General features: G+C 39.9%; 1 protein-coding gene across 5 annotated transcripts in view; it reads left to right on the top strand.

The window, feature by feature from the left end:
- Window positions 1-13,669, top strand: part of LOC130602972 (putative threonine dehydratase) — a 32,245-nt gene extending 18,576 nt beyond the window's left edge. For all 5 annotated transcript variants that reach the window (XM_057416361.1, XM_057416359.1, XM_057416360.1 and 2 more), the window contains 7 exons: window positions 2,682-2,847; window positions 3,326-3,422; window positions 4,309-4,384; window positions 5,103-5,228; window positions 6,235-6,402; window positions 6,726-6,783; window positions 13,131-13,669. In XM_057416361.1, the coding sequence (XP_057272344.1) occupies window positions 2,682-2,847; window positions 3,326-3,422; window positions 4,309-4,384; window positions 5,103-5,228; window positions 6,235-6,402; window positions 6,726-6,783; window positions 13,131-13,229 (790 nt within the window). In that variant the 3' untranslated portion in view covers window positions 13,230-13,669. The remainder of the gene's footprint in view (window positions 1-2,681; window positions 2,848-3,325; window positions 3,423-4,308; window positions 4,385-5,102; window positions 5,229-6,234; window positions 6,403-6,725; window positions 6,784-13,130) is intronic.
- The last annotated feature ends 1,776 nt before the right edge of the window (window positions 13,670-15,445 follow it).

The following is a 15,445-nucleotide window of genomic DNA, read 5'->3' on the forward strand; positions in this document are numbered from 1 at the left end:
CTGCCTATGGCAGGGGGGTTGGAACTGGATGATCTTGAGGTCCTTTCCAACCCTAACTATTCTATGATTCTATATTAAAAACTGTACTCTTCAACTACAGTTAGCTCTGCCAAAGCAGGTGGCTCACAGGGATGGTTGGTCTGCCTTGTCCATCACCAAGGGCACAACCTTGTCCCAGACTGAGACTTTCAAAGAAACCTAAGGGAATGAGGTGCCCTAGATCCCACTGAATTTTAAACCCATTTAAGCTTTCTTTGAAAACCACTTTGCTTTCCATAACTTGGTGATTTCCAAATTCCTGTCAGCCATTTTACAATCGATGTGTTAACTCCCAGCCAGCTTGCACCAGCTATCATGTTTGCACATAAGAAAAATTTTATTGTCATTTCATATTTAATCATCCCCTTCTCCCCAGGTAATTATTTATATTACACAATGTAGATATTCTCCAGGTTCACGAAGCTCCAGGGACAACACGTGGAGAATTCAGTACGTAGCATTGAGGAACTTGAAATGTACATGTTACCATTAATAATATCAAAGCATTTTGATTTATTTCAGGTTACAAGTAACAGGTATTTCAGGTTACAAGAAACAGAGTTATTTAATCTGTTACTCTGTTTAATTAAGACTTCATAGATGTTATTTTTCACATTCTGGAGAAGAAAAAAAGAATAGAAAATCCCTCACTACTCTTGTAAGCCTCTTCATAATGGGATATTTTGAAACATATTTTGTTAGGTGAAGACTGGGAGAGCTTTCCCAGAGAGATGTATGCATATATGGATAGCCAGTCATCTTCAAGGCATGCTGACACACATTCATTGTCACTAGCCAAAGCTGTCTGTAAAACATCAGCTGATCTCCTGTGCTTTAGAATGGAACTTCTGAAATGTCATTTTATTTCAGTTTAATTCTAGGTTGCATGAAATCCCTAGCAGTTTGGTCTCTGGATTTCATTAACCAAAAGTTCATTCTTTTCTTCCTGAAATAGACATTGTGTGCCTGAGTTTAGTTTTACCTGCATAGGTGATGTCCTGTGTAGGGTGTGTCAATGTCAGTTCTTCCCATTTCTTGAGCACAACTAAAATACTATGTTATGAAAATGATCGTGCCAGAATTCAATTAGAGGAAGGAAACTTTTTATCCAACTGCAACCTCCTGTGAAATTCCAGGAATTAAGTGTGATTTTTCAAATTGGAATTCAATCATTAAGTCTACCTAATTGCTGCCTAGGTGACACGGGATTTTTAGTAACTATAGGTGTTCAGAACCTCATTATAAATGCAACGTGAATATTGCCAGTGAGTAACACAATACCTCTGGGATGATGTGAGAAAGGTTAATCTGTGATTCAGAGCCACAGTTTTCAGCTACTAGTGAAGTTTTACTCCTAAATCGAATATTCCAGGTCCTCATTCAATTTTGCAGGTTCCCATTGTTTCCCATGTGACCATGGCAGAGGTAACTCTGCAAACTCGATTCTGAACGTTATTTGTGAATAAGAATTTTTCATGAGACCAGAACTGTTCATGAGACCAGTAATATATTTTGCCACAAATAAGAAAGGGGAGAGAGCTCCTTCAGTAACTTGATAAAGACAATAAATTCAAGGGTTCAGTTACTCCTCCCACAATGACAGTCTTTAGCTGTGCTATGGGAACTTGCTGTGTTTTGCTACGTATGTGAGGTGACTTCTCAAGAGGGCCTTGCTTTCCACCTTGCAGGCATCCTGTGCTCCTGTGCTAAGCCTCTCTGTGCATGTCTAACAGTAATAAAGGCTTAGCTTCGTAGTACCCAAATGCCCTGGGTCAAGTAAATCAGGTGAAGTCATTTGATCTATAATTCTGTTTGCTTATCCATTTGGCAGAAAAAGCAGAACTTAAAAGCATACAAAGATCTCCTAGTTTGGGGTGTTCTTTTTGTTCATATACCATTCTACATTTACATCATTTCTAACTTTTAAATAAAATGCAAAACAGCTTTTAGAAATAGATCCAAGTCAATTGTGACTGTACAGTGGACTTCTCTTCAGACTCTTGACTCTGCCCATCCCTATTTCTGCTCATTATATTACCTTTGCCTGAAAGTGTTTTACCAGTGAGTATTTTGGCATGACTAAATGCTTCTCTTACCCTTCCAGAGTCTTCCAGAGTTATGTGAAGGTATCAGATGTTGGCCCTGGATTGTGGAAAGGCTTAACTCTGTCGAAATCTGTTAGTATTTGTGAGGTTGAATGCAGTGCTTATATTTCATGAAAATTCGCATTCATTACAAGCACTAAATTCCACTTACAAAAAGAAGATTTCCTTTTGAGACTCTGTTTTTAGTTTGGACTGCAACATTAAGAATTTATGAAGCTGAAGGAAGTGATGGCAGTGGAAACATGACTTTTGTCTCACCAGCTCTGTAGACACTGATGCTGGTAACAAGAGAGATCAGTGCTCTTCAGCCTGAAGGCTATCTGTGGGGTTTATCAATGGCCTGAGTTTTCTCCCAGGAGGTAACAGCACGTGATGGTTTGTCTGATGCAGGGTCCTGTTGTACTGCCTCCTTCCTGCACTCTGCTTGTGATTTACTCTCACGTATCTTTTTCTGCTGAGCAATGTCCTCAAGTAGTAGATTGAACTATTGTTGTGTTGACTACTATGAACCCTGAGCTGTGCCCTTCCTTCCCACAGGGAGGATAGTGCTGTGTATCTGTCAGGCCTGGGAACTGTGGGACTGGAGGTGTACGAGCAGGTGCCAAAGCTGGATGCGGTGATTTTCCCTGCAGGAGGCCACTGTGGCTTGCTGGCAGGGTCGGCTGCTGCACTCAAACACCTCAACCCACATATTTCTGTAATTGTAAGTTTCCTTTAACCTACAAAGCATTGCATTTTAATAGCTTTGCCACAACTATTTTCAAAATACACTGATATCTAGTGATAGCAATACTCTGGTATCTACTGCCACACTGGCAGAGGTTGCATGTGCTGGGGACAGGGACTATCTGATCCTATGGGCTTCACCTAGGAGAAGAGACTCTGAGAGCCTGGGAAGCCTCTTGTCCTTTGGCTGCTTGGCTGGATTTAAGAAACAATGTGGGAAAGACTCTTCCAAAGCAAATGAAATCCAATTCTGTGTCTTGAAATAATTTCTTACTGGAGAAATTTGGCCCTAAATAAAACACAGGATAAGCTTAATGATAGTACAGTTATTATGCAATTTGAAATTTATTATTAATTTGAAAAGGAAGCTTTGTGCAGCTTTTTTGGTATCCACTTTGGTGGTGATTTCTGTTATAACTGGATCAATAAAAAGTTAAAACACTTGTCTTCCCCAGGGCGTTGAATCTGAAAGTTTCCCTGTATTGCAACAGTCCCTAAAAGCTGGCCATCCAATTGAAGACCAGGCTTGCAGCAATCATCACTTTTATGGAGGTAAGAAAATGCATTCTTTTGGGGGGAAAACAAAGTTTGTAATTGATTTCTCCAACCATATTATTTTTCTCAATAATTCAGTTCAAACATATTTTAAAGGAAATCTTTGAAGAGTCAGAATTTAATTCAAGCTGTAGAGGCAACTTCTACCACATTTCTCCCCCACCTCCCTGGGGTACAATACCATTTACAGTGCACGTGAAATGTACATATGAATGCTTAGAAATATTAAGAGTATTTATCTGACCATTGTGCTTACAAACATCACCTTAACCAGTGAAGTCAATGGGAAAGCTCTTATGTAAAAGACTGATTTGTAAGAAGACAGAAAAATCCTGTGCTTAAATATTTAGACTTAGAAAACTGTTCTCTGAACAACAATGTTTATAAACAATAGAGTTGTTTCCATATCATTTGCTCAAAACCCCTCAACTGTTAAGCAATGTAAAAATATTCTGTTTACCTGATGTTCAAATCTCTGGAAGCTCTGGGTTAAATAGGAGTTTTGTAAACAACTCTCTTGATGAGCTCTGCCTGTCTCTGCACTCCTTTGCTAACTGTCCTGCTATAGGTAACAAACCTGGTGCCATGCTTGGTTCTTCTCTCCTTCAAGCAGCGAAAGGTGCTGGCTGCAAGGCCACTCTTGCAGTGCAATGATGCTAGTGAAGAATCAAAACTTTCTTAAAAGGGTCCAAAATGCCAAAATCTTCCTGTGAGATTTGGTCTTTCATTACCAAAAGTATATGTCACATAAAAAAGTCAAGCAACTTGCATATGACAGCAGTGTGCTGCACTTGTTAAGGAGACAAAAAAAGCCAGAGATCTGAAAGATGTTGAACTTGTCTAAAGCAGCCAGCTTCATATTTTTGCCTTTTGAAATTTGCAGATGTGAGTGGACTTTGCTTTGGCAGCAATTCTTTGCAGCTGACTGGGAAACTTGTGGATAAAGTTGTTGCTGTGAGGTGGGTAAACAAAATCAGTGAAATTAATAATACCAGGTGAGCATTAATATGTGTGAAAAATGTGCTGTACCACCACGGTATGGTGGTTCTTCACATACAGTGGAGAGCAGGTTGGCAGGAGTTGCCATCATGCGCATGCTGTGACAGCATGGTGGTGGTAGGGTGCCTTTCCTTCCAAGAGGGGCACAGAAGACACTGAACCCAATCCCACATATCATAGAATCCTAGATTATCTCAAGTTGGGAGAGACCTATAAAGGACCATTGAATCCAGCTCCCTGCTCCTCACAGGAGTACCTAATACTAAATCTTGTGACTAAAAACATCATTCAAACTGACCCCTTTGGCCAAAACTTCCCCTGCTGCTAGTACCTGGTCATGCATCTGGGTGTAAAGTTTGTCCTGGTTGTATTCTACAACACTTGAAGGCAGCCTTTGACAAAACGCTTCTAAATCTTCACAGAAAGGCCAAGTTGGCAGAATATACTTACCACTAGGATTTAGCTAGCGCAATGTTTCTAGTTAAAATGCCACCCTGTCTTTCAGTTAATATCAAGACTGAGATATACATTCACCCTGGCAGCACAGCTTTTGGTAACACTACTTTGGGGTCATATGTACCTGGGAGGGTGAAAGGAATCCAGTTATACATAAATGTATTGTCTTCTGCTATTGGTATCTCGCTTTGTTTTGTTTTGACACAAGTCTTTTGCTTTCAGGGAGGAGGACATCCTCATTTCTATGCTGAGACTGCTGGAGTATGAGCGAGCCACAGTTGATGCAGAAGGGGCCATTGGCCTTGCAGCAGTGGTTGCAGGGAAGCTGCCAGAGTTGAAGGGTAAAAGGTATGGCAGCTGTTGCAAACAAGGAACTGTGGCAAAAGCATATGAACATGTGGCAAAACAGGGCACACGTAGCAAAGCAGGGAACTGTGGCACTCAAGGAGTTGAGTGCCTTGGTCCCAGGAAACAGAGAGATGCTGCTTGTTTTATGAGTGATGAGGCAGTTTGTGCCCATGAACTGGCAACGGTCTTAGTATCTGTGACACCTACTTCAGGCTGAAAAGACCACTCACAGGTCAGAAGACCATGTTGAACAAGACTAATGTCAGCATGGAGACCTGACAAATCATGTAATTTTCCTGTATTCTCTAATGGCTGGGGAAAGGCAGTTGCACACAGCTCTCTGAGGCATGGTCACATCTGCCAGGAGAGCATCCTGATCCTGTCAGACTGTTGGCCTCTCTCATTGCATGTGTGGAAATTAGCCCTGTCTGTGGTGAGACAAGAGGTAAGCTGTTTTCTGCAGTTGCTCAGTGGCAGCTGCCTCATGACCCCGAGAACTCCTGCTCAGATGGTCAATGTGATTACACTTGTGCTTAGTGTTAAAAGTGTGGGTAAGTGCCTTTTTGTATCTGGGCTTGAGTACTTGGTACTTAAGCAGATTGAGTCTTGGCTCAGGAGATAGTCCAGAATGTATGCCTTGAACATACATGTTGTCTAACCACCAACAGAGTGAGACTTGGAACCTCCAGGGAAAATGATGTCATGTTTTTAAAATTTGACACAGAGCTAGAATTTTCCAGCTGATTATCTCTAATCAAACCAAAACCTCCAGGAAATGCAAAATGAAAACAAAATTTCAGGCCAACTAATGCAGCCAGCTTCTAGGCTCCCACTGCCTGCACACAGTTGATACTGAGAACCAGGAGCCCCACTGATATTTAATACATATTTATTGAAGGGTGGTCTAGCCGATCCTAATCTGATATTGAATACAGTGTCTGTGATTTATGGTTCTTTTGCACAGACAAGTGCTAATCAAAAATCCTGTTTTTCTCTCTGTTTCCAGAGTGGCAGTTGTCATATGCAGTGGAAACTTGGAATTACATTTGCTGCAGCAGTGCATAGCTCGTGCCCTGACCCTTGATAACAGAGTGTGCAGATTTTCCCTTGTGCTTTCTGACTGCCCAGGAGACGTTTCAAAGCTACTAGAGGTTTTGGCTCGGGAAGAAGTAAGGTAAATCAGACTTAGAGTAGGGAAATATAATCACAGAGCAGCGCAAGAATTATTAAAGATTTGGGCATGTTTCCAAATGTTCTCTGAAGTCAAGTCTGTAAGTAACTAATTAATCAAATGGTTTTCTTCTTGTTATATTAAAAAAAAAACTTTTATTTTTTTATTTCCCTCATTTTTCTTGGAATGTGAAAGCACCTTTGCAGCATAAAGTAAGTGTCAAATATAAAAAGCAGCAAAGATAGTTACTGTCAAGACACTTACAGAAACTGTTTTACAATGACAAAGGCTTGTTGTGATCTCTGATTTATCCCTGTTTGATCTAGAGTTTTGGATATCAAACAAGAACGCACATTTGTGACATCTGAGCTCTTCACTGTTGAGGTAAGATGCGATGCAATTTCAGTTTCTCCAGCAGCATTGGCCCTCCCTAGTTTATTCTGTTTTCCAGTATCTCTATATGACTATGTTGAAGAAGTCCAGTACAGTGTGTACAATGATCTGGGGAGCCGTGTGATGATTCCTTCTGTGTTATACAGCATCTTGCCTCACCAAATGCTTGGCAGGCATATAAATAATAGAGGACCTGTTTTACCTGATATTGCAACACCGTGAGTGAAATACTCTGGCTGTTGCTATTGCAAACCTTCCTTACCCTCGTGGTGGTGTGTTGGAGGTGGTGAACAAGCTGCATCATCCGTCCTGAACTTGAAGATCCGGCTTTGTAGGTTGGCTGTAATTATCTGGGATCAATTTGCCTTAAAGCAATATGGAGAACACCCTTACTCTTAAGGATTCCTTATTTTTAAGTAGGGCCTCAGTTTTGTACCTTATCTACAAAGAGCACAAAGCAAAATTCTTATTCCTTTTTTGAGTATTTGATACCGTAACAGTGAGGAGGTGCTATCAGTTAATGGCATCTCTTAAAAGGATCATTTGTCTCATGGCATATTCCTTAATTCAACTGGTTTGGCAAAGGTGTGGTTCCACTGGCTTGATGCTAGTGCTGTCAGAGTCCAACCTGACTTTGTGAAATCACAGGTGGAAGTCAAATTAGGGATCTTTGCTAAACAGTCTTATAGCTGGAATTCAGGAGTGTTGTTGAGTAAGCAAGTTCTTCGATTTTGGCATTTAAATCTAATTCCCCACTTGGATGCAAAACCCCACTCGGTATTTTCACTTGCAGATATAAGGAGTAGGTTAGATTAGAGATGACAGTAGCAAAGGACTACGATGTAGTTTATGAACTTTTTTCAGAACGTGGTATTATCTTTTTTCTCAAGTGTGTAGGACTAAAACTACATTGTTCTGCAGTGTCATAACAATAGGTCAGCTTACTGGTTTGGGTAACTTGAAGACAACGTGAAGAATCCCTTTGATTCAGTGACTTACCACTGAAAAACCCTTCTACCAAGGCTAGATTCAACAAACTGTGTAACTCTTCTAAAGTTTTCAATATGATTTTTAAAAAGTAGGGCTTGTAATTTTTATTAATCCTACTAAATACATTAAACAAAATCCACTTTCTTAGTTTTTGATTGAGAATGTTAGACCAATTTTCCATTGTTCTTGGGACTTCTTTTATCTATAGTCCTTGAATCGGAAAGTACCATGTGCTATTGTCTGCCCTTTAAACAATGTATTTTCACTGACTGTCCACTTCAAGGACCTGGCACTGTTGTACTAAAAGAGGGTTGAAGGGAGGAATTTGAGTCCCTGAATAATTTAATTGGATGTTGGATTTGCATGATGGCTTTTAATCAATCTGGGAGAGGCTATTGGATAATTAGATGTGAAGTAGTGATTCAACTTTATAGACTTCAGTGACTTTGGAGGCACCTCTATCTGGTGACACCTAATGAATCATAAAGCATTTCTTTGGAAACTAAACCAAAGGTAATCAAAAAAGTAAAATATTGGATTTATCTTTAAGCATGAAAATAAATTTGCTCTAACCAGATACAGAAAAATGTACAAATTTTCATAGTAAAGCTAATACAAATGGGGAAGGTTTTGCTTTTTTTTTTTGTTGTTTGTAAAGGACCAAGCCCTTTGTTAGCAAAGCATTTCAAGCATTTGTTGCTAAAGCAGGCCTGCAAAGAAATTTGTATCATTTCTATCAGTGTAAATCACAGCATATTAAATTTAGCATGCATTTAAATCTGGATCGAGAACTAGAATTATCATGTGTTGAACTGATGGTAATAATAAGAAAGGCATTACAGCTATACACACTCCACTGTAATACATAGTTTTGACTGTGGATATAGATGATGTGTTTGACAGAACAGAGCAGTAAGTGCAGTGGCTTACTTTAAACACTAAACGAGTCCTGTCAAGATTGTCTTCTCAGTATTTAATCATCCTTTCAGATTTACCCCTTCCTTTCCAAATGAGAGAAACTTGGCTTCTAGTCACTGCTTATCACAAAGATAGAGCAAATGTTTTTTCTTCCCCTCCAGTGAAATGTCCTTCTGGTTTAGTGTTTATTCATCTGGCACACACTTCATGGGAAGATCCTTGCTGATAGTCTGATTTCACAGAGTAGTAAGGACTTACTAAATTGAAGCTCTATGTTCAAAATACACTTTTGGAAAAAAATAACTTTTGGAACATTTTACTGACAAAAAAAAAAAGAGATTTGTTAAATAAAAAGAATATTATGGTGACATTAGATTCAGCTGATTCTTAATGAAGCACCTTGTGCAGTGGGATTGGCTGGTCAAGTACTTTTGGAACAATATAGGAATTTCTTTTGGATACTGTCAGCTCACACCTACAGTTTAAATTCTCGTTCCTTGTGGCTCACACTGGATTTCTGTCTTGCAGAGGACTACACCTTAATTCACTCTTACCTGAGCAGTGAGGAGATGGATTCTGAAGTCCCAGTATTGAAATAGATATATAAACCAGTCTGGTAGGCTTCACCTTTTACAACTATTGAAGCAGGATAGGTGATCAGGAATACAGGTAGAAATAAGGATCAGAGCTAAGGGGAAAAATATCTGATATTACTGGCTAACTGGGTATAGAAATCTGGTAATATTACCCAGTTAGTGGGAGGAAACTACAACTTGCTTTTGTGAGCTTTCCCTGTTCTTTATCAGTATCAGGGTGTCTTGTATTTGGACTTAGGTTAAAAAGAGGAATTAACTTTGAGCTCATCAAGTATCCAGAAAAGACTTCTCACCACCACTGCAACTGCAGCATAGTCAGACTGGCAGGTACAGGAGGGTACTGGAATAGAGCAGTGACGGCCTGCAAGGTCTTGATGTGCTCCAGCAGCTTTGCAGAGAAGCAGCTGCAGTGGCTGTGTTCCCTCTGACCTCAGTCCTGTTTGACATTATGGGTTTGTCTGGTTTGCTCACATCAAACCTCTCGGGAGCTTAAATCTGCTGTGGCTTTAAATAACACAGAAGAGACCAGTTGTAAAAAGAACATCCATCATATTACTTCTCCCTCTGACTGTGCAACAAAATACTAATTCATAAATCAAATACTGCTTTTTCTTTATGATAACATAAGACATTGTCCCAGTGGTGCTGCATTTCCTGGCTCACTTTGTGTGGTGTAATACCTTTTTTTTTCTTAACAGTTTATTCACCTCAAGCCAGAACCCATTAAATTATTTTAGTCTGCTCTGGTCAATTTGAGTAAATTCCTTTGGATCAATGTGCATTTTGTAAAAGGCTGGAGGAGAATATTTTGGATTAGAGTTTCCAGTTGCCAACATATTCTGCCTTATTGACCTGGGAAGAGAATACAGAGGAGCATGCAGCTGTCCAGCTACAGAAAGGATGGTGTCATTCCTAAAGCATTTCCTGCATGACCCTGGGCAAGGCATTGTTAACTGTGCTTCAGCTCCCCATCTGCAAAATGAAGACACTTGGAGTGGGAAGTCCAACAATACATTCCTTCTCAGTCATTTTCTTCATTGGCATTCCACAGCAGACTAAGGTGGTACAGAACAGTTTGCCCCAGTTAAAGAAATGAGAACCTGACTCCAGGAAGGCTGAAAGTAGACCTGTTGGATCATTGTCTGATTTACATAATGCAACAATAACTTGCTTGTGCTCACCAACCTGAATGCAAGAATATGCCAAAGGATAAGGGCTCAGGGTGCACGAACAAGTGACAGCTATGGCAGTTGTTAAGCTCTTTCTCAAGCATTGCATTGCACCAATCTTGGGGACTATCTGGCTTTTACCTTGAAGTAAAATAACGTGGCTGGTTATTTTAATGGTCTTACAGGACCAGATTATTTTATTTTATCCATCAAGGATACTATATGCAGGAGAGAAATGCATAAAATGTACTCATTATTTGGTGGTGGTGGGGTTTTGTGGGTTCTTTGATACATCCAAAAGCAAGGTCTACTATGCAAACCTGGTCCTGCAGTGAATGAGAGCTCTGCTGGGCAAAAAAAAACTGTGTCTAGTCCTGAGGGCTTATGGGTTTGAAACAAATTTAAAGTTTTCTCTAGTTGTCACTGGTTATCTTGCATGGAGTGTAAAACGCATCAGGCAATAGGTTTTGTTATTCGTTCTTAGATAAGACCAATTTAGAGCATTTACTCTTAACTCATCAGCAGGTATGCAACATCCTTTAGCAATTAGTACCTAGGTGACTATTCATCCTAGATAGATAAAATCTTCATCTATCTCGCCATGAATATGAGGATTGCCCTGTTGGACACTCATGTAAATGATACTTCCCTGGTGAGGTGAGTAAGAGAGAGTTCTGTGAAAGTAAAACTACAGTGTGAATTGGCTTAATCTGAGCAAGAAAGCAAATTCTTGCCTGCCTTGCTGTTTAAATCTGTAGCTGCTCTCAAGTGTAGTGTGATTCTCTGTTCACTCCTGCTGTGAGGAAATGTTCTCTCTTCCTCTGCTTGACAGGTGTGAAATATCAGGTGAATTTCTGGAATTGTTTATTATTGCTGCTGTGATGCTGTTACTACTTTTATAATGCACTACAGCCTATTAATGGCCATATCAGGTGGTGTATGCTGTGCATGCACAGAAAAAAAAAGACAGTATTTATCCAAACAGTTTACAAGCTCTTTGGCTTCAATCATTAGCACAAAGAAAAGGGCAGAGAGGAGGATAGTTAGCTCTATAAATCAAAATCAGGCTTGCTCCCAGGGCAGAACAGCTGCTTGCTGCCAGACGTTCAAAGGTGGACCTGGCAAATCCAGACTGGTTCCAAGTGCAGCAATTGATTTGCTCAGGACAAAATAGGCATGATTGCTGTGGAAGGGGAAAAAGGCGGCTTTTTGTAATTGCAGACTAAATCCCACTTCAGAAGAGAAAAAGTGGGATGTAATCTCAAGAGAATTAATGTTGCAAAGAGCCAAACAAGAATGGAATGATGTTCAAGATGAGAGGCATAGAATTACAGAAACAGATCAGAAATGTGTCTCATTTAATGAAGCATATTTAAGAAGCTATAGCCAGTTTTCTAATCAAGTAAGCTCACGGCTGTTTAGAATAAGGTGGAGTTAATCTTTCACCTTCTCATTCAACAGTTTTGCTAAAGGTTTATTGTTATTTTAAGCTCATTCAGAAACATGAATTCACAATATTCCTATTTAGAAATATTCTCATAAGCATATTTGAATAGAGACAGTTTTATTTTTTGCCTTTTTGCTGTCTGTAAAGGATGCAGCTCTGATAAGAACATTATACAGGACATCTGTCTGCAGCAGTCCACCTTAAGGTTACCATGGCCAGGTTTCTTTCTTTATTCTCTGTAGATTTGCCTGTTACAATAAACTCTGTTGTTGCACTGTGACTCATCTTGGATCCTTTCCTCACTAGATTCCCATGTTTCTGTGAGCTATTTTTTCCACATGGCACTTTGAACATCAGTGATAATTCCAGCGGGGTCAGCTGTGATGGAAGTTAATAGTCTAAAATTGTGAGGTGTAATTTTCCTTCTGCACCTTCACATTGGTACCTCACCTTTGGTAGTGCCCAGATTTTCAAATGGTGCAATAGAGATGTGAGTGTGTAGAAAAGAGGGAATAAAGAAGAACTGAAAAAAATTACCTTGACGTTACTGTCTTTAGTGTCTGCCCGTCAGGATTGTCAATAATACTTGCAGAGGTGAGTGAAGAGTAAAAAGATAACTATCAGGGTTAGGTTTGTCTGGGTTTGATTTAGCAGCAGAATAACCATAACAGAAAAACAGAAGTGATGCAATGGGCAAACAAAAAATCAGAATAAAAAAGGTGTGTGAGTAGGTGAAACCAGCCAGAATACTGCAGAGACAATGAAGGACTGGGGGGGGATCAGTCCCTGAGAGAAAGGAGGAGAATATAAAGAGGTTGAAGGATGAAGGCACTGGAAAAAACAGTGCCCAGAAATATGGAAATGTGATGAGGTGGCAGCAGCACCATCTACATGCCTCAGGGAACGGAAATAAGAAGCTACTAACAGATGACTTCAGGGAAGCCAACAGCAGACAACTATTTTGCCCAGGAGCCAGCAGAGGATCACCCTATCTCCTTTAAACCTATTGAAGGCAATAAAGCAGGGCTGTTGGAAGCTTTTCGGACCATACAGGACAGCTGGAAAAGCCCCATATGTCTGTTTTCTTACCTGAGTAGACAGAGGATGCAAGGTCCAGAGTTTTTACGTTGCACTGATCATTTTGCTTTTATGAGCTGGAAATGCCTGTGTCCGAGGTTGCTGCCATGCCATCAGGAATGCTCTTAATTCTTTTCCCAGGTCACCTGCACTGTGGAGACCAGAGACAAGATCCACACAGCCCAGCTGAGGAACGCACTCTTGGAACGCTACCCCACAGCTGTCTGGACCGAGCGGTGATGAGCACAGCACAAGGGAAAGGGATGAGATCCTACGACAAGTATTTTATAGAGCCCTAATCTTGAGGCATTCAGAAGAGATACTAGCTTTCAAAGCTGAACAGTTAGCAAATAGTTTCAGGATATTTATTTTCTGCTCAAAACATAGTGAATGTCCTTGGGAAAAAAGTCAAACTCCAAACTTTAGCTTAGCTAAGGGAAACTTCTAGTCTCTGCTGGTGTTGGAATTCAGTAATTCATTATCAGCTGGCTGGCTGAATTTTGGCTAGTATGTAGGATCCTATGGCATTCAATACATAAACTGGGAGAAGACATTTTTCCTTACATCTAATATAGACCTCTCAAAGGTCTTTTGATTTTGATGCCTCTAGTTAAAGTAATGCAGCTCCTTCTTCTGGACTTCGCCATACTGATAGTACAGTAATTTTCCATTTCCAAGCCAGAAGCAATTCTCCATTTGCTGAATGTGCTTCAGGGAATATATTCAAGTGTGGGGTATGGGTTTGAACACAATTCTGATTCTTGTTCTGGTCTTTGCTATCATGCAAGGAAAAATGATGCTAACCAAATATAATTTAAACAAAACCAAAAAAAACCTTGGAAGACAAAAGCCAAGTTTTTTTTTTTTTTTTGATGATCCTATTTATAAAGTTCCAAAAGATGTTTCAGCAATTAAAAAAAAAACAACATTACAAATATAATTAGACTTCATATGCAGAACACAAATATAATTCTTCCCTCTGCTTTTGGTTACTCAGTATAAGAAGTGGCATATAAAATGGCTTGTGTTTCTTTATAAAAAGGGGTCTCTCCACCCATGTGAATTTTGTAATTAGCATTCCACTGATCATCTTACTCTGCCTAAAACAGACTCTATCCATTTCACCTGACAGATTAAGTACACCGTTAAAAGTGAAATATATTTATAGGCCACATGTTAATAGCCCAAGGCAGTGCTAGCTGAAGAGGAAGCCTAAGTCTCAGCCACATGGCTAATGCAATTAACAAAGAACACATTGACCTAAATACACATCACTACAGACAACTAATATGGTAACAAAGTGGGATGGCAAGAAACGTAAGAGAAATTCAGGCCCACTTCTGAGTGTGTGTACAACAGTGACCTTTCCACTTGGGCAAAATTCAATTTCAGGCCAGGTGCAACAGAGCTGACATATGCTACTCCTCTTGGTTAAATGTAACCATGATTGACCCAAATTTGAGGTGAAGGTATTTTAATAAGAGGTCTTAATCCTGTCTCTAGCATATCAAGTTGATAATTAAGTAAATATGATGTATTTAGCAGTGCCCTAGCAGAGCCCAGATGAAAATCCAGCAAGAGGAGATGCCCTGGGGTGGGCAAAAGTTTTTTCTGCCCTCTTTTAACTTTAGTGCATCTGTAGGCTGGGAAGGGCATCATCTGGAGAGTTCGAGCAGCCTAAACAGAGGGTCCCTATGGACTAAAAAGAACAAACTGCATATCCAATCTTGTGCAGATGTCATCTGTGTTGTATCTACTACCTATGGACATCCAGCTGTATCTATAACTTCACTTGTGCCTGCAAGATGGGATGAAGAGGGCAGCATTCTGACTACCTGTACAGTATTTTTTTCTTTCCTGGGAAATAGTCTGTTCATTCCCTCTTGTAGTGGCTCATGAAGGAGTAGGAATACAGAAGAGACTAACTATCACAAGTTGTGGACAAATAACAGAAGTTCATTGATTTGGTCTACTTTTGAAAGAACCATGTTGTTTTGCATATGGAACTAAAAATTGTTCATGACAGATCAGCTAGTTTCTTTCCCTTCTTGCCACCCAGAATGGGGTGTATAGGGCTTGGGCTCCAGAATATGTTCTGTAAATCACAGCCTGTCAGACACTACTCCTTTCTTCATTGTCAGAAGAGTTTAAGATGTCTATATAGAAATATGTGATGTCAGAGTACATATTGCCTGTGCGCTACTTCAGTTGAAACTTGCAATGAAACCCATCATCAAAGAGCAGATTTGGGGGTGTAAAAACCATTATATGTAAGGATCTAATTATCCTCTTATCTCTTTTGGCAAAACTCTCGTGAAATTTTGAGGATGTCCCAGGTATCTACATAAGAAGAGAATGGGACTTTTAAACTAATGTTCTCAGTAGTGACCAACAGCTTCTGCTGTCTGAGTCCTTGGTTTATCGCCCTGCATTATCCTGGACTTTATCTTTTTTAG

The sequence above is a fragment of the Pezoporus wallicus genome, unplaced genomic scaffold, assembly GCF_028554395.1.
Source record: "Pezoporus wallicus isolate ANWC-B61680 ecotype Strahan unplaced genomic scaffold, APGP_CSIRO_Pwel_v1 contig_2012, whole genome shotgun sequence".
Taxonomy (NCBI): Eukaryota; Metazoa; Chordata; class Aves; order Psittaciformes; family Psittacidae; genus Pezoporus; species Pezoporus wallicus.